This window comes from Monodon monoceros, unplaced genomic scaffold (genome assembly GCF_005190385.1).
Source record: "Monodon monoceros isolate NGI ecotype Baffin Bay Population unplaced genomic scaffold, NGI_Narwhal_1 Super_Scaffold_20, whole genome shotgun sequence".
In the NCBI taxonomy this organism is placed as follows: Eukaryota; Metazoa; Chordata; class Mammalia; order Artiodactyla; family Monodontidae; genus Monodon; species Monodon monoceros.
Genome location: NW_021703777.1, coordinates 15,759,189 through 15,780,692, shown reverse-complemented (window position 1 = coordinate 15,780,692; position 21,504 = coordinate 15,759,189). Strand labels below are relative to the sequence as shown.

The 21,504-nt window shown below is 34.3% G+C and overlaps 1 protein-coding gene across 1 annotated transcript in view; it reads left to right on the top strand.

The window, feature by feature from the left end:
• The window catches only part of STPG2 (sperm tail PG-rich repeat containing 2), a 550,510-nt gene extending 529,333 nt beyond the window's left edge, over positions 1 to 21,177 (top strand). The window contains 2 exon segments of the mRNA XM_029234789.1: positions 17,186 to 17,237; positions 20,957 to 21,177. Of these exon segments, the coding sequence (XP_029090622.1) occupies positions 17,186 to 17,234 (49 nt within the window). The 3' untranslated portion in view covers positions 17,235 to 17,237; positions 20,957 to 21,177.
• Positions 21,178 to 21,504: the final 327 nt, after the last annotated feature.

The following is a 21,504-nucleotide window of genomic DNA, read 5'->3' as shown; positions in this document are numbered from 1 at the left end:
CTAGGGCACAAAACAAGCCTCAACAAATTTATGAGTATAGAAATTATTTCAAGCATCGTTTCTGACCACAGTGACATGAAACTAGAAATTGACACAGAAAAAGAAATGAAAAAAATAATGATTACATGGAGACTAAACAACATGCTACTAAAAAACCAATGGGTCAATGATGAAATCCAAGAGGAAATTTTAAAATGCCTTGAGACAAATGACAATGAAAACACAACCATGCAAAATCTATGAGTTATATATAGCAAAAAGTAGTTCTTAGAGGGAAGTTCATGGCAATACAGGCCTTCCTCAAAAAAAACCAAGAAAAGTCTCAAATAAACAACCGAACCTACAACCTAAAAGAATTAGAAAAAGAAGAACAAACTAAATCAGCAGAAGGAAATAATAAAGATCAGAGAGGAAACAAATAAAATAGGGATTTAAAAAGCAATAGAAAAAATCAATAAAACCAAGAGCTGGTTTTTTGAAAGGGTAAGCAAAATTGACAAGCCTCTGGCCAGGCTCACTGAGAAGAAAAGAGAGAGAACTCAAATAAAATAAGAAAGGAAAAAGGAGAAATAATAACCAATAATGCAGAAATACAAAAAAAAAAAAAGATTATGAACAATTTTATGCCAACAAATTCAACAATCTAGAAGAAATGGACAAGTTTCTAGAAATATACAGCCCACCAAAACTGAATCAAGAAGAAACAGATAATTTGAAAAGGCCAATCACTAGAAGTGAAATAGAATCTGTTTTATATATATATATATATATATATATATATATATATATATATATATATATAAAGAAAAAACACAAAAACCTCCCTAAAACCCTACAAACAAAAGTCTAGGACCAGAGGGCTTCACAGGTGAATTCTACTAAACAGAAGAACGCATACTGATCCTTCTCAAACTCTTCCAAAATACTGAAGAGGAGGGAACACTCACAAAGACATTGTATGACACCAAAACCAGACAAAGATACAACGAAAAAGAAAATTACAGGCTAATATCTTTGATGGTTATAGATGCAAAAATTCTCAGTAAAATATTAGTAAACTGAATCCAACAGCACATAAAAAAGGTCAAACACCACAACCAAGTTGAATTCATCCACAATTCACAAGGATGGTTCAACATACATAAATCAATGTGGTACAACACATCAACAAAAAAAAAGGAGAAAAGCCACATGACCATCTCAATAGATGCAGAGGAAGTATATGACAAATTTCAACATTCATTCATGATAAAAAAATCTTAACAAAGTGGGTATAGACAGAACATATCTCAACATAATAAAAGCTATTTATGACAAACCCACAGCCTATATAATAATGGTGAAAAGCTGAAAGCCTTCCCACTAAAATACGGAACAATATAAGGATGCCCATTCTCACTTCAATTCAACATAGTATTGGAAGTCCTAGCCACAGCAAGAAAAAGAAATAAAAGTTATCCAGTTTGGAAGGGGAGAGGTAAAATTGTGATTATATGCAGATGACATGATACTATATTTAGAAAACCCTCCTAAAGACTCCACATAAAAACTGCTAGGACTGATAACTGAATTCAGCAGGATAATAGGATACAAGATTAACATACAGAAATTGGTTGTATTTCTTTACACTAAAAATGAAATATCAGAAAGAGAATGTAAAAAAAAAAAAAAACCTTTTAAAATTGTGCCAAAAAAATAAAATACTTAGGAATAAGCCTGACCAAAGAGGTGAAACACTTATATGAAGAGAACTATAAACTATAAACCATTAATAAAGGAAAATGACGATGATTCAAAGAAATGGACAGATATCTCATGCTCTTGGATGGGAAGAATTAATATTGTTATAGTGGCTATACTACTCAAAGCAATCTACAGATTTAATGCAATCCCTGTCAAATCACCAAGGGCAATTTTCACAGAACTAGAACAAATAATCTTAAAATTTATATGGAACTATAAAAAGACCCAGAAGTGTCAAAGCACTCCTGGAGAAAAAGAACAAAGCAGGAGACATAACCCTCCCAGACTTCAGACAATACAACAAAGCTACAGTCATCAAAATGGCATGGTATTGGCACAATGGAACAGAATAGAGGGCCCAGAAATAAATCCATACCCCTATAATCAATTACTCTTTGACAAAGGAGGCAAGAATATACAATGGGAAAGAGACAGTCACTTCACCAAGGGGTGTTGGGAAAGTTGGATAGCCACATGTAAATCAATGAAGTTAGAAAACAGCCTCATACTATACACAAAAATAAACTCAAAATGGCTTAAAGACTTAAACATTAGACATGATACCATAAAACTCCTAGAAGAGAACATAGGCAGAACATTCTCTGACATAAATCATACCAGTGTTTTCTTAGTCTCCCAAGGCAATAGAAATAAAAGTAAAAATAAACAAATGGAACCTAATCAAACTTACAAGCTTTTGTACAGCAAAAGAAACCATAAACAAAGTGAAAAGACAGCCTATGGAATGGGAGAAAATATTTGCAAATGATGTGACTGACAAGGGCTTAATTTTCAAAATATATAAACAGCTCATACAACTCAACATCAAAAAAATAAAAAGCCCATTCAAAAAATGGGCAGAATACCTAAATAGACATTTCTCCAAAGAAGACATACAGATGGCCAACAGGCACATGAAAAGATGCTCAACATCACTAATTATTGGAGAAATGCAAATCCAAACTACAATGAGCTACCACCTCAAACTGGTCAGAATGGCCATTATTAGAAAGTCTAAAAATAACAAATGCTAGACAGGGTGTGGAGAAAAGGGAACCCTGCTACACTGCTGGTGGGGATATAAGTTGGTGCAGCCACTATGGAAAACAGTATGGAGGTTCCACACAAAACTAAAAACACAGCTGCCATATGGTCCAGCAATCCCACTCCCGAGCATATATCCCAACAAAACTATAACTCAAAAAGATACATGCACCCCTGTGTTCATAGCAGCACTATTCACAATAGCCAAGACGTGGAAGCAACATAAATGTCCATCAACAGACGAATGGATAAAGAAGCTCTGGTACATATATACATGGAATATTATTCAGCCATAAAAAAGAATGAAACAATGCCATTTGCAGCAACATGGATAGAACTCATCACACTAAGTGAAGTAAGCCAGAGAGAGAAAGACAAATACCATATGATATCACTTATATGTGGATTCTAAAGTATGATACAAATGAAACAGAAACAGACTCACAGACATAGAGAACAGACTTGTGGTTTGCAAGGTGGGGGTAGGGGAGGGATGGAGTCAGAGTTTGGGGTTAGCAGATGCAAACTATTATATATAGAATGGATAAACAGCAAGGTCCTACTGCATAGCACAGCAAAGTATATTCAACATCCTGTGATAAACCATAATGGAAAAGTATATATATATATACATATATATGTATATATATATATATGTGAATCACTTTGCTATACAGCAGAAATTAACAAAACATTGTATATCAACTCTACTTCAATTAAAAAAAAAAACATGTATCCAGCATTCTAGTATCATACAGAATAGTTTTCCTATTCTAAAAATCCTTTGTGTTCCAACTATTCATCCTTCCCACACCACTAACCGTGGGTAACCTCTCATCTTTTGACTGTTTCCATAGTTTTGCCTTTTCAGAATGTCATACTTGGAACCATACAGTATGAAGTCTTTTGTCTTCTTTCACTTAGTAATATGCATTTAAGTTTTCTCGATAGGTTTTATGGCTTGATAACCCATTTTTTTTAGACCTGAATCAAATCTCATTGTCTGGGTGTACCACAGTGTATTTATCCATTCATCTACTGAAGTTTATCTTTGTTGCTTCCATGTTTTGGCAATTATGAATAAAACTGCTATAAACATCTGTGTGGAGGTGTTTTGTAGACAAAAGTTTTTAACTCATTTGGGTAAATACAATTCACGTGGACTGTATAGTAAGAATAAGTTTAGTTTCGTAAAAAGCCACCAAACTATTCCAAAGTAGGTGTACCATATTACATTCTGATCAGCAATGAATGAGTTCTTGTTCTACATCCTCACCAGTATTTGGTGTTGTCAGTGTCTGGGATTTTGGCCAATCTAATAGATGTGTAGTGGTAGCTTGTTGGTTTAATTTGTAATTCTCTAGTGACATATGATGCTGAGCATCTTTTCATATGCTTATTTGCTATGTGTATATCTTCTTTGCTGAGATGTCTGTTTAGATCTTTTGCCCATTTTAAAATCAGATTTTTCAGTTTTAAGAGTTCTTTGTATGTTTTAGATAATGGTTCTTTATCAGATATGTCTTTTGCAAATATTTTCTCCCAGTCTGTGGTTTGCCTTTTCATTTTCTTGACAGTATTGTTGGCAGAACAGAAGTTTTCAATTTTAATGAAGGCCAATTAATCAGTTATTTCTTTTATGGGTTATGCCTTTGATGGTGTACCTAAAAAGTCATCGCCAAACACAAGTTCATCTCATTTTTCTACTATGTTATCCTCTAGGAGCTTTATAGTTTTGCATTTTACATTTTAGTCAATTTGGATAATTTTTGTGAAGGATGTAAGGTCTGTGTTTAGATCCTTTTTGTGTGCTTATGGATGTCAAGTTGTTCCAGCACTGTTTGTTGAAAAGACAGTCTTTACTCTGTTGTATTGGCTTTGTTCCTCTGTCAAAGATCAGTTGACTATACTTGTGTGGATCTTTTCCTGGGCTTTTTATTGTGCTCCATTTATTTTTGTCTGTTCTTTCACCAGTACCACAATATCTTGATTACTGTATCAAATGTAAGGTATAGTAAGTCTTGAAGTTGGATATTTTTAAAATAAAGAACAGTAGCCATTTTAGAATCATATAACTAATTTTATAAAATGACCATTCTATTTTTGCTATATTGGGACTAATTTATAAAACATTATCAGAAGTTCTTTCTAGAAAATGTAAAAGACTATCAGCATACTTATTATATAAAACAATACAATAAATATCGTCTCATATACCAGTTTGTGAAGAATCAGGATGATTTCCTAAAATAAAATCCTAGACCTGATATACATTTGTGTTTTCTTCTATTTATTCTAATGTTCCATTTAAAAAAATTTAAACATTTATATTTACATGAGCCCACAATGTGAAGATACTATTTATAGTCATTTACAAATCTCATTATTCCAGTACCTATGACCTTTGAGTACATCCTTTTCCTGTTGACTTGAAATGCCAATTTTACCATATGCTACATGAATGTGTTTATTTTAAGCCTAGCAGGTTACTTTTCCACTGAATTTACCACCTGTCTTGGGGCTTGAGCCATACTGTTTTAAGTATTATAGATTTATATTATTTTATAATGTCTGGTACTATCTCCCATGCCTCTTCAAATCTTTCTCAGATGGACCTTCAATTTCAGACCCTTTCAGTTCCAGAAGCCTTTGGGGAAAGGTATAGAGAGAGAACTGGTGCAATGAATAGCCACTAGAAGAGTTTCATTTCTTTCCTCTGCTCTAGATAAAGCCTGACATAACCTCCACTCCACTTACATATCTCCACTGCCCAAATTCAGACATGCTAGTGTCTCAGCTTTGTCTGGCTCCTATTGTCAGAAACAAAGTTGACCATGATAATGTCTAAGTTCATTTCATGTGCTGTGCCATGATTGAAACTAGGGTCCTCACAAAACTATACTGACTCCAGAGGAGAGAAGACCAGATGGCAGAGTAGAAGACCTTGAGCTCACCTCCTCCCATGAGAACACCAAAATCACAACTAACTGCTGAATAACAATAAAAATGACTGGAAACTACCAAAAATGATATTGTACATCCAAAGACAAAGAATAAATCAGAACAAGATGGTAGGAGGGGTATACTCATGATATAATCAAATCCCATAATCACTGGGTGGGCAACCCACAAACTGGAGAATAATTATATTGCAGAAGTTCTCCCATAGGAGTGAGGATTCTGAGCTCCACGTCAGGCTCTCCAGCCTGGGGGTCTGGCATCAGGAGGATAGCCCCAAGAGCATTTGGCTTTGAAGGCCAGTGGATCCTGATCACAGCAGTTCCAGGATGGGGGAAAAAAGAGACACCACTCTTGGAGGACACACACAAGATCTCCATGTGCACTGGCGCTGGGACCCAGGGCAAAAGCAGTGACTTCATAGGAGGCTGGGCCAGACCTACCTGCTGGTCTTGGAGGGTCTCATGGGGAGGTGGGGGGCAGCTGTGACCCTCTCTTGGGATATAAAAGATGGTGGTAAATATATCAGGGAGTATCATCTGAAGGCTGACATCTTCCTTGGGACATTAACACCAAGGCCTGGCCCAACAGCCTTAGGTTCCAGTGCTGGGTTGCCTCAGGCCAAACAACCAGCAGGGCAGGAAAACAGTCCCACCCAGACAGAGAGGCTGCCTAAAGACTTTTGGAGGCCACAGCAACCTCTAGACATGCCCCTTCACATGGCCCTGCCCACCTTAGGGCCAAGACTCAACTCCACCCATCAGTGGCAGGGACCAGAGGCAAGAAGTATAAAGTCCCACATCCTGTGGAACTGAGCCCAGAAACATAGGTCAGAACCTACCCTTGGACCAGCTGGTCCCTGGCCACTGGATGACAAGAGGGGAGTGGACTGCTGTGACACATAGGACATCCCCTATAGAGGGCAACTTCTCCAAGGTAAAGAAACATAACTAAACCTTCCACATACATAAAAATACAAATAGAAGTTTAGACAAAATGAGATGGCAGAGGAAAATGTTCCAGATGAAGAGACAGGATAAAACCCCAGAAGAATAACTAAGTGGCATGGAGATAGGCTATCTACCCAAGAAAGAGTTCAGAGTAATGATTGTAAAGATGATCCAACAACTCAGGAAAATAATGGATGCGCAGAGTGAGAAGTTACAAGAAGTTTTTAACAAAGAATTAGAAAAAATAAAGAACAACGAAACAGTTGAAGAACATAATAATTGAAATGAAAAATGCACTAGAAGGAATAAGTAGCAGAATAAGTAGCAGAATAAGTGAGGCAGAAGAACAAATAAGTGAGCTGCAAGACAGAGTGGTGGAAATCACTATGGAACACAGTAAAGAAAAAAGAATGAAAAGAAACAAGGACAGTTTAAGAGACCTCTCAGACAATGTCAAATGCACCAACATTCACATTATAGGGGTCTCAGAAGGACAAGAGAGAAAGAAAGAGCCTGAGGAAATGTTTGAAGACATAATAGCTGAAAACCTCCCTAACATGGGAAAGGAAGCAGTCACCCAAGTCCAGGAAGCAGAGAGATTAGCATACAGGATAAACCCAAGAAGGAACACACCAAGACATAGTAATCAGATTGACAAAAATTATAGATAAAGAGAAAATATTAAAAGCAATGAGCAACAAATAATACACAAAGGAACCCCCATAAGGTTATCAGCTGATTTTTCAGCAGAAGATCTGCAGTAAGAAAGTAGTTGCAGGATATATTTAAAGTGATGAAAGGGAAAAACGTACAACAAAGAACACTCTACCCAGCAAGCTCTCATTCAGATTTGATGGAGAAATCAAAAGCTTTACAGATAAGCAAAAGCTCAGAGAATTTAGAACCAGCAAATCAGCTTTACAACAAATGCTAAAGGAACTTCTCTATGCAGAAAAGGAAAGGGCACAATTAGAAACAAGAAAATTATGAATGGGAAAGCTCACCAGTCAGTAAAGGCAAATATACAGTAAAGGTAGGAAATCATCCACATGCAAATATGATATCTAAACCAATAATTGTGAGAGGAGAAGAGTACAAATGAAGGATATTTGAAATGCATTTGAAATAAAGCAATCAGCAACTTAAAATAATGTGTATATATATATATATATGTATATATATATATATATAGACTGCTGTAACAAAACCTCATGGTAACCACAAACCAGAAATCTACAGTAGATATACACACAAATAAAAAATGAAATCCAAACACAACACTAAAGAAAGTCATTAAATCATGAGAGAAGAGAACAAAAGGGAAAGTAGGGAAAAAGACCTACAAAAACAAATCCAAAACAATTAACAAAATGGATATAAGAACATACATACTGATAATTACCTTAAATGTAAACGGATTAAATGCTCCAACCAAAGACATAGACTGGCTTAATGGATACAAAAACAAGACACGTATATATGCTCTCTACAAGAGACCCACTTCAGATCTAGAGACACATACAGACATAAAGTGAGGGGATGGAAAAATCAGACAAAATAGACTTTAAAATAAAGACTGTTATAAGAGATAAAGAAGGATACTACATAATAACCAAGGGATCAACCCAAGAATATATAACAATCATAAATATCTATGCACCCAACATAGGAGCACATTGATATACAAGGTAAATATTAAGAGACATAAAAGGAGAAGTTGACAGTAACACAGTAATAGTGGGGGACATTAACACCCCACTTTCACCAATGGACAGATCATCCAGACAGAAAATCAAGAAGGAAACACAGGCCTTAAATGACACATTAGACCAGATAGACTTAATTGCTATTTAATTGATGTTTAAAGAGCATTCCATCTGAAAGCAGCAGAATACACATTCTTTTCAGGTTCCCATGGAACATTCTCCAAGATAGATCACATGCTGGGCCACAAAGCAAGCCTCAGTAAATCTAAGAAAATTGAAATCATATAGAGCATCTTTTCTGATCACAATGAGATTAGAAATCAACTACAAGAAAAAAACTGCAAAAAGCACAAACACGTGGAGGCTAAATAATATGCTGCTAAGCAACCAATGGATCACTGAAGAAATCAAAGAGGAAATCAAAAATACCCAGAGACCAATGAAAATGAAGACACGATGATCCAAAACCTATGGGATGGAACAAAAGCAGTCCCAAGAGGGAAGTTTATAGCAATATAAACTTACCTTCAGAAACAAGGAACATCTCATATAAACAACTTAACATTACACCTAAAGCAACTAGAGAAAGAAGAACAAACAAAACCCAAAGTTAGAAGGAAAGGAATCATAAAGATCAGAGCAGAAATAAATGAAATAGAGACTAAAAAAACAATAGAAAAAAATCAATGAAACTAAAACCTGGTTCTTTGAAAAGATAAACAAAATCGATAAACCTTTAGCTAGACTAATCAAGAAAAAAGGGGAGAGGGTCCAAATCAATACAATTAGAAATGAAAAAGAAGTTACAAGAGACACCACAGAAATACAAAGCATCACATAAGACTACTACAAGCAACTATATGACAAATAAAATGGACAAACTAGAAGAATTTGTCCATTTCTTAGAAAGATATAATCTCCAAGATGGAACCAAGAAGAAATAGAAAATATGAACAGGCCAATCACAAGTACTGAAATTGAAACTGTGATTAAAAAACTTCCAACAAACAAAAGTCCAGGACCAGATGGTTTCAAAGGTGAATTCTATCATTCTATCAAACATTTAGAGAAGAGCTAACATCTGTACTTCTGAAACTATTCCAAAACATTGCAAGGGAAAGAATACTTCCAAACTCGTTCTATGAGGCCACCATCACTGTGATACAAAAACCAAACAAAGATACCACAAAAAAGGAAATTACAGGCCAATATCACTGACGAACATAGATGAAAAAAATCTTCAACGAAATAGTAGCAAACCAAATCCAACAATACATTCAAAGGATTATACACCATGATCAAGTGAGATTTATCCTAGGGATGCAAATATTTTTCAATATCTGTAAATCAATCATTATGATACACCACATTAACAAATTGAAGAATAAAAACCATATGAATAAAAACCATAAGAATAAAAACCATCTCAATGGATGCATAAAAAGCTTTGGATAAAATTCAACATCCATTTATGATAAAAACTCTCCAGTAAGTGGGCATAAAGGGAACTTACCTCAACATAATAAAGGCCATTTTTGACAGACACACAGCTAACATCATACTTAACAATGAAAAGCTGAAGGCATTTCCTCTGAGATCGAGAAGAAGACAAGGATATATGCTCTCGCCAGTTTTATTCAACATAGTTTTGCAAGTCCTAACCAGAGCAATCAGAGAAGAAAAAGAAAGTAAAGGAATCCAAATTGGAAAAGAAGAAGTAAAACTGTCACTGTTTGTAGATGGCATGATATTATACACAGAAAATCCTAAAGATGCTACCAGAAAACTACTAGAGCTCATCAATGAATTCAGTAAAGTTGCAGGATACAAAATTAATACACAGAATCTGTTGCATTTCCATACAGTAACAATGGAAGATCAGAAAGAGAAATTAAGGAAACAATCACATTTACCATTGCATGAAAATAATAAAATACCTAGGAATATACCTACTTAAGGAGGCAAAAGACCTGTACTTCAAAAACTGTAAGATGCTGATGAAAGAAATTGAAGATGACACAAATAAATGGAAAGACATACCACGTTCTTGGATTGGAAGACTCAATACTGTTAAAAATGACCATACTACCCATGATAATCTACAGATTCCGTGCAATTCCTATCAAATTACCAATGGCATTGTTCACAGATCTAGAACAAACAATTTTTAAATTTGTACGGAAACACAAAAGACCCTGAATAGGCAATAGCAAACTTAAGAAAAATAAAGATGGAGGAATCAGGCTGCCTGACTGCAGACTATACTACAAAGCTACAGTAATCAAAACAGTTTGGTGCTGGCACAAAAACAAAAATATTGATCCATGGAACAGGATAGAAAGCCCAGAATTAAACCCATGCACATATGGTCAATTAATCTGCAACAAAGGAGGCAAGAATATACAATGGAGAAAAGATAGTCTCTTCCATAAATGTTGCTGGGCCAACTGGGCAGATACATGTAAAAGAATGGAATTAGAACATTCTCTAATACCATACACAAAAATAAACTGAAAATGGATTAAAGACCTAAATATAAGACCAGATACTGTAAAACTCCTAGAGGAAAACACAGGCTGAACACTCCTTGACATTAATTGCAGCAATATCTTTTTGGATCTACCTCCTAGAGTAATGAAAATAAAAACAAAAATAAACAAATGGGACCTAATTAAACTTAAGAGCTTTTGCACAGCAGAGGAAACCATAAACAGAAAAAAAGACAACCTATATCATGGAAGAAAATATTTGCAAACGATGCAACTGACCAGGAATTAATCTCCAAAATATATACATAGCTCATATAGCTCAATATTAAAAAAGCAAACAACCTAATCAAAAACTGGCAGAAGATCTAAAAAGTCATTTCTCCAAAGAAGACATATAGATGGGCAACCGCACATGAAAAGATGCTCAACATTGTTATTTATTAGAGAAATGCAAATCAAAATTACAATGAGTTATCACCTCACAGGGATCAGAAGGACCAACATCAAAAAATCTACAAATAATAAATGCTGGAGAGGGTGTGGAGAAAAAGGAACTGTTGGTGGGAATGTACATTGGTACAGACACTATAAAGAACAATATGAAGGTTCCTTAAAAAAACAAAAATAGAGCTTCCATATGATCCTACAGTCCCACTCCTGGGCATATATCTAGAAAAAAACATAATTCGAAAAGATACATGCACCCAGTGTTCATTGCAGCACTATTTACAATAGCCAAGACATGGAAGCAACCTAAATGTCCATCAACATATGAATGGATAAAGAAGATGTGGTATGTGTATGTGTATATATACACACACATATATATATGACTATTATATATAAAATGGAATATTAGCCTTATAAAAGAATGAAATAGTGCCATTTACAGCAACATGGATAGACCTAGAGATTATCATACTAAGCTAAGTAAGCCAGACAGAGAAAGACAAATATCATATGATATCACTTACATGTGGAATCTAAAAAAAGTGATACAAATGAACTTATTTACAAAACAGAAATAGACTCACAGATGTGAAAAACAAACTTATGGTTACCAAAGGGGAGGGGGGAGGGATAAATTAGGAGTTTGGAATTAAAATAAACACACTACTCTATATAATATAGATAACCAACAAGGACATACTGTATAGCACAGGGAGCTATATTTAATAGTTAACTATATTTAATATCTTATAATAACCTATAATGGAAGAGAATATAAAAAATATACATATATGAATCACTTTGCTGTACATCTGAAACACATTGTAAATCAACTATATTTCAATAAAAATAAAAAATTCAAAAAAATTTGAATTTGAATACTGGAGTCAGTAGACTCCAGTATTTTAATCTCAATGACATTACACTACTTATCTCTAGATTGAGAATGACAAAATTTCAGCTTCCTGAAGTGAATATTTCTACTTGGAAGTAGGTTGAGGATGGGTGATAGGAAGCCTGAATTAGCCCTCTAAATCTTCAGTCCATTCCCATCACTATTATATCTACCTGTAATTGTTTGAAAATTTCAGCAGATAGATGTTCCATCCCTGTTTTTCATTAAGAGAGTTTTCCCTAATCATGTTTCCTTGGCCATATCTGTGGGAATTTGAGTAGGAGGAACACTTGATGCCAGCTATAGAGAAAAACAAACCAACAAAAAGACATCAGATGGAAAGTCGCTCATTTACATTTTATTTAATTCATAAATTTATATACATCCAGCTTTATCTCATAATCCTTCCAACTGCTACAATAGAAACTCACTCATTTTTTCTAATACTAGTAACTCCAAATATCTTATGCTATGGATTTTATCCTCTATATTTTTTGGGACATTTTACTATCAGTTATGCCCTCTTATTCTCATCAACAGGGTACTTTCTCATCTTAAAATAGTTTTAAATCTCCTCTGTTAAAAAAAAAACAAAAAAACAATTAAAATTATAAACCAGTATTTCCAGATGCTTCGTTTACCTCTGGTTATTTCTTTCTCTTTTCTATCTTTGAAGCTAAGTTCTTGAAAAAAAGTTTCTCAGTAATGCTGTACTTTCCTTCTCCTCTTCTCAATTTCCTCCAGTCTGGCTTATATTCACTTTAGCTTACCTCAACTAAGTTAATTAGTGTACTCCTTTTGTTTCAAAATGAAGAATGTTTTTCAGTCCACTTATTATTAGACTTCTCAGCAGTGTTGAAATCTTGGTACACTTTCTTCTCTTGGCTTCGCTGACATACTACTCTCTGCTATCCCTCCTGCCTCTCTACCTGCTCCGTTTTTGTCTTTTATAGCCTCCTTTCCCATATATGGCCATGAATTTGGTTTCATAAATTTGACCCTGGGTCCTTCTCTTGTACTGTGATCTCTCCATAGTCTATTTGCAGACAACCTGCAAATTTTCATCTTTAACCCATTCTTCTCCTCTGAGCTTCAGACTATAGTCATCCCTGCTTCTAGAAGAAAATTGTAACCTGAAAAACCTCTTGCTGAGTAATTCTCATTGAACAAAATAAACAAAAATAAATAATTCCCATTGAAATTGGTGATACACAATTATTTCAGTAATTAGATAATACACACATGCTATTCAATGTTTTCATAATAAAAACATTAATGCAAAATATAGTAATGAATGATCTTTCTAAAAAGTAAATCAGAAAATCATCTCTCACCCTGTTTTTAATAAACCTCAATAGTCTCTAATCGCGTTCATCATAAAGACTCCTTAAGTTGGCTTATTTACCTCCAAAGCATCATCCCTCGTGATGCCTCTGTTTCTTTATTCCACTCCAGGCCCACTGGTCTTCTTTCAGTTACTAGAACACGCTACAGACTCTTTGCTTATATTGATCTCTGAGGCTGCAGTACCTCCCTCAAACCCCCCATCACCATTGCCTAGCTAAGCTCTATCCTTCCTTCAGACTTCAGTTCAAACATCACTTCCTTAATGAAGCCAATGATTGCCCTTCCTTGGTCAAATCTTCCAATTTGTACCTCTTCTTAAGAGTTCTTATAACAGTTTGATTTTATGTTTATTTTATGATTATCTGATTATTGGTAGTGGATTTCACAAGGCCTGAAATTTTATCTTATTTCTTGACAATTTTATCATTAGACCCTAGTACAGTGCCTGGTATGTTGTAAGCACTTGATATCACTTGTGGGATAAATGAGAGGAAGGCAAAATAAATGGAATTTACCCAGTTTTCCTTTTTTAAACCATGAAAATTTTGGATTACGACTATATTTTTGGGAGTAATTCTATGAACATTGGTTCATTGTTCTGTTTTGTAAATAAGTTCATTTGTGTCTTTTTTTTAGATTCCACATATAAGTGATATCATATATTTGTCTTTGTCTGACTTATTCCACTTAGTATTATAATCTCTAGGTCCATCCATGTTGCTGCAAATGGCATTATTTCATTCTTTTTTTATGGCTGAGTAGTATTACATTGTATATATATACCACATCTTCTTTATCCGTTCATCTGTTGATGGACACTTAGGCTGCTTCCATATCTTGGATATTGTAAATAATGTTGCTATGAACACTGGGGTGCATGCATCTTTTCAAATTAGTGTTTTCATTTTCTTTGGATATATACCCAGGAGTGGAATTGCTGGATCATACAGTAGTTCTAATTTTAGTTTTTTGAGGAAACTTCATACTGTTTTCCTTAGTGGCTGCTCCAATTTACATTCCCACCTATTTTCTAGGGTTCCCCTTTCTCCACATCCTGGCCAACATTTGTTATTTGTAGACTTTTTGATAACCATTCTGACAAGCATGAGGTGATATCTCATTGTTGTTTTGATTTGCATTTCTCTAATAATTAGCAATATTGAGCACATTTTCATGTTTCTGTTAGCCATATGTGTATCTTCTTTGGAGGAATGTTTGCTCAGGTCTTCTGTCCATTTTTTGATTTTTTTGTTTTTTTTTTGATATTGAGTTGTGTGAGCTGTTTTTATATTTGGGATATTAACCCCTTGTTGGTCACATCATTTGCAAATATTTTCTCCCACTCCATAGGTTGTCTTTTCATTTTGTTGATGGTTTCCTTTGTTGTGCAAAAGCTTTTAAGTTTCATATTTTCCCATTTCTTTTAAGGTTCATTAAGGTCCCATTTGTTCCTTTTTTCTTTTGTTTCCTTTGCCTTAAGAGACAGATCCAAAAAAATATTGCTATGATATATGTCACAGTGTTCTGCCTATATTTACTTGTAGTAGTTTTATACTATCCCATTTTACATTTAGGCCTTTAATCCATTTTGAGTTTATTTTTGTACATGGTGTTAGAGAGTGTTCTAATTTCATTCTTTTATATGTAGCTGTCCTGTTTTCCCAGCACCACTTATTGAAGAGACTGACTTTTCCCCATTGTCTATTCCTTCCTCCTTTGTCATAGATAGACCATAGTGTGTGGGTTTATTTTTTGGGCTCTCTATTCTGTTCCATTGATCTATGTGTCTCTTTTTGTGCCAGTACCATACTGTTTTGATTACTGTAGCTTTGTAGTATAGTCTGAAGTCAGGGAGTGTGATAACTCCAACTTTGTTCTTTTTTCTCAAAATTGCTTTGGCTATTCAGTGTCTTTTGTGGTTCTATATCAATTTTTGGATTATTTTTTCTAGTTCTGTGGAAAATGTCATGGGTATTTTGATAGAGATTGCATTAAATATGTAGATTGCTTTAGGTTGTATGGATATTTTAACAATAGTAATTCTTCCAAGCCACTTACACAGGATATCTTTCTGTCTCTTTGCATCAGAAATTTATTTTTAAGGAACTTGATGCAAATATTTACTTTTTGGGAGGATACTATACAAGTAATAATAATGACAATACTTGATACTTAAATAATGGTGTTGATATGCCAGGCTTGATATGCTTTAAACATATTAATTTATTTGGTCCTCAATACAATACTACAAAATAGGTATCATTTTATCATCCTTATTTTCCAAATGTGAAAAACAAAGCACAGAGAGTAAGTAAGTTGCTTAAGGACACAAAGAAAACACATAGCAAGGGTGTGGTCATAGAAAGTCCATGCTTTTAATCACTAAGCTATATTCCTTCTCAAGAACAAAGACTACTTTCTATATTTAATTCAATTAATATACCAAGAAAGTTTGTATAAGGTGGATAACATTGTGTCTATTTGAAAAATTAGGGAACTGAGGTTCATAAAGGGGAGACAACCTTCCAAACATCACAGATATTATAAGTGTACAAGTCTAAAATTTCACTGAGATTAAGTATCCTTTTTCATGAAACTGGTTCTAAATCTGTAATTCTCATCCTATCACATGTAGACAATGAAACAATATACATCTATGAATGCAGTATTCTCAAAAATATGTACTTATCGGCTATGCATCTCAATACCCAACTTCTTTGTATATCCTGTTACACAGTGTTCTTGGTGGGGGCATGAAAATACAGGATATGTGTTGATAGGGCTATGCTAGGACTGATACCAGTCATGTAGGAGGCACTCAATCCATATTGATTGAATGAAATTCCATAATTTTGTCCATCAGTCATCTCCTTTTAGCAAGAGATTCAGTGGACATTCCTCACAGCAGTTGAAAATTAGGCACTGGGGTTTTGTTTGTTTGTTTTCTAGTTTTCAGAGTAGTTTCAAATTTTGTCTTTCTCAATATTTTCATTGGTATGTGAATGCGGAATGCAAATGAACTTTTGTTACTGCATGTTCACAGTACTAAAGATAGTTTTGGACAGATGATAAGCATTTAATCAATATCTGTTGAAAGGATAAATGGTGAGAGAAGACACATCTGGGAAACAAATATCTACTTTCATTAGAAGCAAAATTTGTTTTGAGGATAAAATTATTTGATATTAATATATGCAAAAAACTATGTGTTTCTTTTTGAAAAATGGTTAAGGTTTCACCAAAGATTTTGGTGTCTCTCAAATGTATTTGGGAAAACTATTAACATACTTTAGTTAACCTCATGACTAGTAACTTTTTTACAGTTTAAAGTAAATTTATATACATTAACCCTAAGGATCTAAGTGTGTAAGATATTAATGAATAGTATTAGTATGTTACAGAAGTTATTTACATTAATGAATCCATTATTGATTTATATAAAATAATTTTTCAAAGTTTATGAATGATATAATTAAGATGTTATACTTTTGTTTGAATATCCATAGCTTGGTCCGTTTTTAAGACATTCTGTTCTGAAAAGAACATTTAATGTCACTCTATCAAATCTTTTCCCAATTAAAAGAGAAAATGCTTCAATTATAGAACAAAAGAACAAACAAAAACACCTGGGAAGCAAAGTAGAATCTTCTAAATGGTAAGTGTGCTTGCTTGTCCTCACTGAATCACATGGCTGCTACATTTTTACAATCCATAATTTAACTGTCATACAGAATCTCTGGGTGACATAAACTTTTTCTGTTTTCAAAGCAGTATATTTGCACCCCTCTTCTAAAGGTTGGTTATATTTATGGCCCCAAGGAGTAATTAAGGGATTATAGTAGAGGACAATCTGCATGCCTCTAGAAATGAGTACTAATCTGGTCAAGAAGAGCTATTACATTTTCATTTTTATAAAGCCTGCTTTTCATTACCTTTGTTGCCAAGATAGAAGAGTTACCTTAATGAGGTAAAGGTGACAGACTTTCTTTTAATTAACATGTTTTTCAATACAAAGTAATTGAAAATTAAGGCAATGCCTAAGTCAGTTATTGTGAGATTACATTTCATTGATATTTAGGCTTTTTTGACCAAATTGTACAAGCAAGCAAGATTGCACTAAGATAAATAGCTGCTATTGAATTATGGGTTAAACAATGACTATATAATAATGACTGTGACAGTGGTTTCGACTTTGATTTGGGCGGGGAGGGGGCTGGATTTAAACAATTTGATGTTATTGTATTCCAGACAAAATTTCCTTTTCACTTCGGTATCCATACCACCAAGTGGCATTATATTTCAGGAACTAACTGAGATTATATTAATTGCTAGGGAACTAGACTCTAAACAGAAAATTATTTATTAAAGTATTACAATAAAATATAAACTTTAATATCTGATATATCATTAGACTACTTACTGGTCAGTAGATCAAATTCATATAGATGTCATCTGAGTTTATTCCTGTTTACAGTCTAGACCTCTGCTGTCCATTATGGTAGCCACTAACCACATGTGACTATTGAGCACCTGAAATGTGGCTATTTCAGTTTGAAATGAGCTGTAAATCTGAAATGCACACCAGATTTTGAAAACTTAATTTGAGAAAAAGAGTATAAAATATCTAATTAATAATATTTTATATTATATGTTGAAATGATATTTAAGATATATTGTGTTAAAATATACCATTATGCTTATTTTCATCTGTTTATTTTTACTTGTTTAATATGGTCATAGGCTCATATTATATTTCTATTGAACAGTGAGGATCTAGAACATCCATGCTTAGGAACAGTGAATTCATCAGTAAATTATGCTGAAAAAGAAGGTCTACAATAATGTCTCATTTTCAATTCCATTTCACACACTATCCTTTTTTTTTTCGCGGTACGCGGGCCTCTCACTGTTGTGGCCTCTCCCGTTGCGGAGCACAGGCTCCAGACACGCAGGCTCAGCGGCCATGGCTCATGGGCCCAGCCGCTCCACGGCATGTGGGATCTTCCCGGACCAGGGCACGAACCCGCGTCCCCTGCATCGGCGGCATCAGCAGGTGGACTCTCAACCACTGAGCCACCAGGGAAGCCCCACACATTATAATTTTGCTTCTGTTATATGTTTTGTTATGACAGGGAGCAACAGCCCATTAACTTTACTCATAATCATTATTAGTTATTAATATGCAGTATTTCCTTTAAAATACAAAGATTTAAAAGCTATTTCATTTAATTTAAAACCACTGCCTTACCATTTATGGTATAATTGTCATAATTTTCAATTCTATATCTATTTTTGACCCCAAAGGGGTTATTATCATTTCTTGAGTTATATTCGTTTAGATTCACCCATGTGTTTATCTGTTCCACTGCTCTTCATTCTGTCTTTCATTTCTATGCTTCTATTTGGGATCATTATTCTTCTATCTAATGAACTCCTTTTAATGTGTAGGTTCATGTAGATTTGCTGTTGAGGAGTCCTCTCAGTTTTTGTTTGGAAACATTTTTATTTCATTTTCATTTTTGAGGAATATTTTTCCTGGATAAAGAATTCCTGGTTCACACGTATTTTCTTTCAGCATTTTAAAGATGTCACTTCATTACCTTCTGCATGTTTCTTTTATGAAATATGTTTTCTTTGAATATAATGTCTTATCTGGCTGCTTTTTCAACTGTTCTTTATGCATTTTAAAAAGTTAATTTTACTCTAATATGCCTAGGTTTTCTTTCTCTCCACCACAGTCCTCCTTGGTATTTGCTAAAGTTCTGGATTGTGTGGCTTGATGTCCTTTTATCAATTGTGGAAAATTTTCACACGTTATCTATTAAAATATTGCTTTTATAACATTTTATAACATTCTCTCTCTTCTTATTTTGAAAATATAATTACAGATATTAAATCTTTTTATTGTATGTCATATATCCTGGATTTCTTTTCTATATTACAGACTCTCTTTTCTCTCCGTACTTCAGTCTGTATATTTGCAAACAATCTCTTCTAGATCACTAATCCTCTCTTCAATAGTCTAATCTGCAGTTAAACACATCTGTTGCATTCTTAATGTCAATTATATTTTTAATTCTATAATTTCCATTTGATTATTGTTTATAAATTCCAGTTATATGGTGAGATTCTCCATCTCATCAACAATTTTGTTAAGCATCTTACTCTTCATTATTTTAAAGGCTATAATACATAACTCCAACTCTGATTCACCTTTGGATCTGTTCATACTGTTTATTTTCTTAGTTTCTGTCTTTTAATTCTATCTCCTGGCATGCCTAATAAATTTGATTAAATGTTGGTTTTAGCTTATGAAAAATTATAGAGATAATTTGATGTTTTGTCTCATACTGTCTTCCTCCAGACAGAATATTCTTCTGCTTTCTCTCAGGCACCTTAGATATGGAGCAAACCAATTTTTTCCACTGTGGGATTTTGCTTGTTTAGGGCTAAGCTTCCCATTTTTGTGAGAATTGATCTAATTCTCATCATCCATGTTCCTAAGGTATATTTCTATGATCCTAACAGGAAGTCAGTGGCAATCACTAGAGTTCCTCCTCTAACATTTTTTCCTCCATCCTGTGAAACTGCCAAACACTCTGTGCAGATGCCCAGACCTTACCTTCCACTTCTGACTCTACTTCTTAGACTCTTGACCCAACATCAAATAAAATTTAGCAATGGCTTGAGGGGCAAAAAACCCGACACAATGCTAGACTTTCATCAGTGTTCTCTTTTCTTTGGAACTTTTGTCCCCTCAAGTCCTGCTATCTTGGACCTGAACTCTAAGGTTTGTTTCTATAGACCCTAAGAAGGCCAGAACCTCAGCTTAGATTCCTATCTACTTCGTGGCTGTCTTCTTAGCCTTAGGAACTACAACAGTCCTCCAAGGCAATGTTACACTCAAAGTTGTGCCCTCCCCATCCTTCCCACCAGGTTCCTGGCCCTTACAAGACATGGTTGTCTGTGTAGCTCTCCATTCTCTTGACTAGATATAAACAAAAATAAATTCCCTAATTTTTCTCAGAGACTTGGTCTGCAACAAGTTACTCTGCCATATCTGAAATTCTTCCTTTATTATAGTTTGCCAAGCTCTTTGCCTTTTACCACTCAATTCTTGAAACCATGTGTCTTTGATGAACATTTATAACTAAATATAATATTTCCTAGACATGTAACTATATGCTCATCACCCAACTAAAAGTATACAGTATTTTTAAGAAAGTATATTTATTAACTTACTTGCATATTTATTTCTCTGAGGATTATTATTGTCACATTATAAACTAAAAGAACATGTTAAGATTATGTTTAATTATTTATTTTTACATGGTGCCACAAAATAAGTCCTTCAAAAATGTTTTCATGTTCCAGGTGTGCCCACCCACATCCCAAACCCTCTGTGCAATAAACCTTCAGAAGACAAAGCAGACTAGCTCCTTGTTCAACATTTCCATTACAGATGAACAAAAAGACTGGTCCCATCTTTTCTGTTTATATACTCTCCTATCATTACCGCTAGAGAACCTCAAAAAAAGGACATCAGATTTGGATTCAGAATTATTCTGCATTTCAGTAAATATAGTGTCATTTAGAAGCTCCCTCCTTTAATTAACTTTCAGGAAAAACAATTTTATTTCACAATTAGAGAGGAGTTTAATGTTTGGCTGAGCTACTACATTAACTCTAAAGAAAAATGAGTGAGTTAACATATTCAAGTGGCTGCTATCAGCTCCACGCATGTTTGGGTGAAGGGGGAGCAAGCTAGATAACAGAGGAGTGTTGGATGATTGAAAATTGGGAAAGAATTACCAATTGAATGTCAAATAGCAAGGATAATGTCACCAAAACAAATTCTCTGGACTTCACAGGTTTAGCCTGGATCAAATAACCACATTTTGCTCAACTGTTCCTGGTCATAA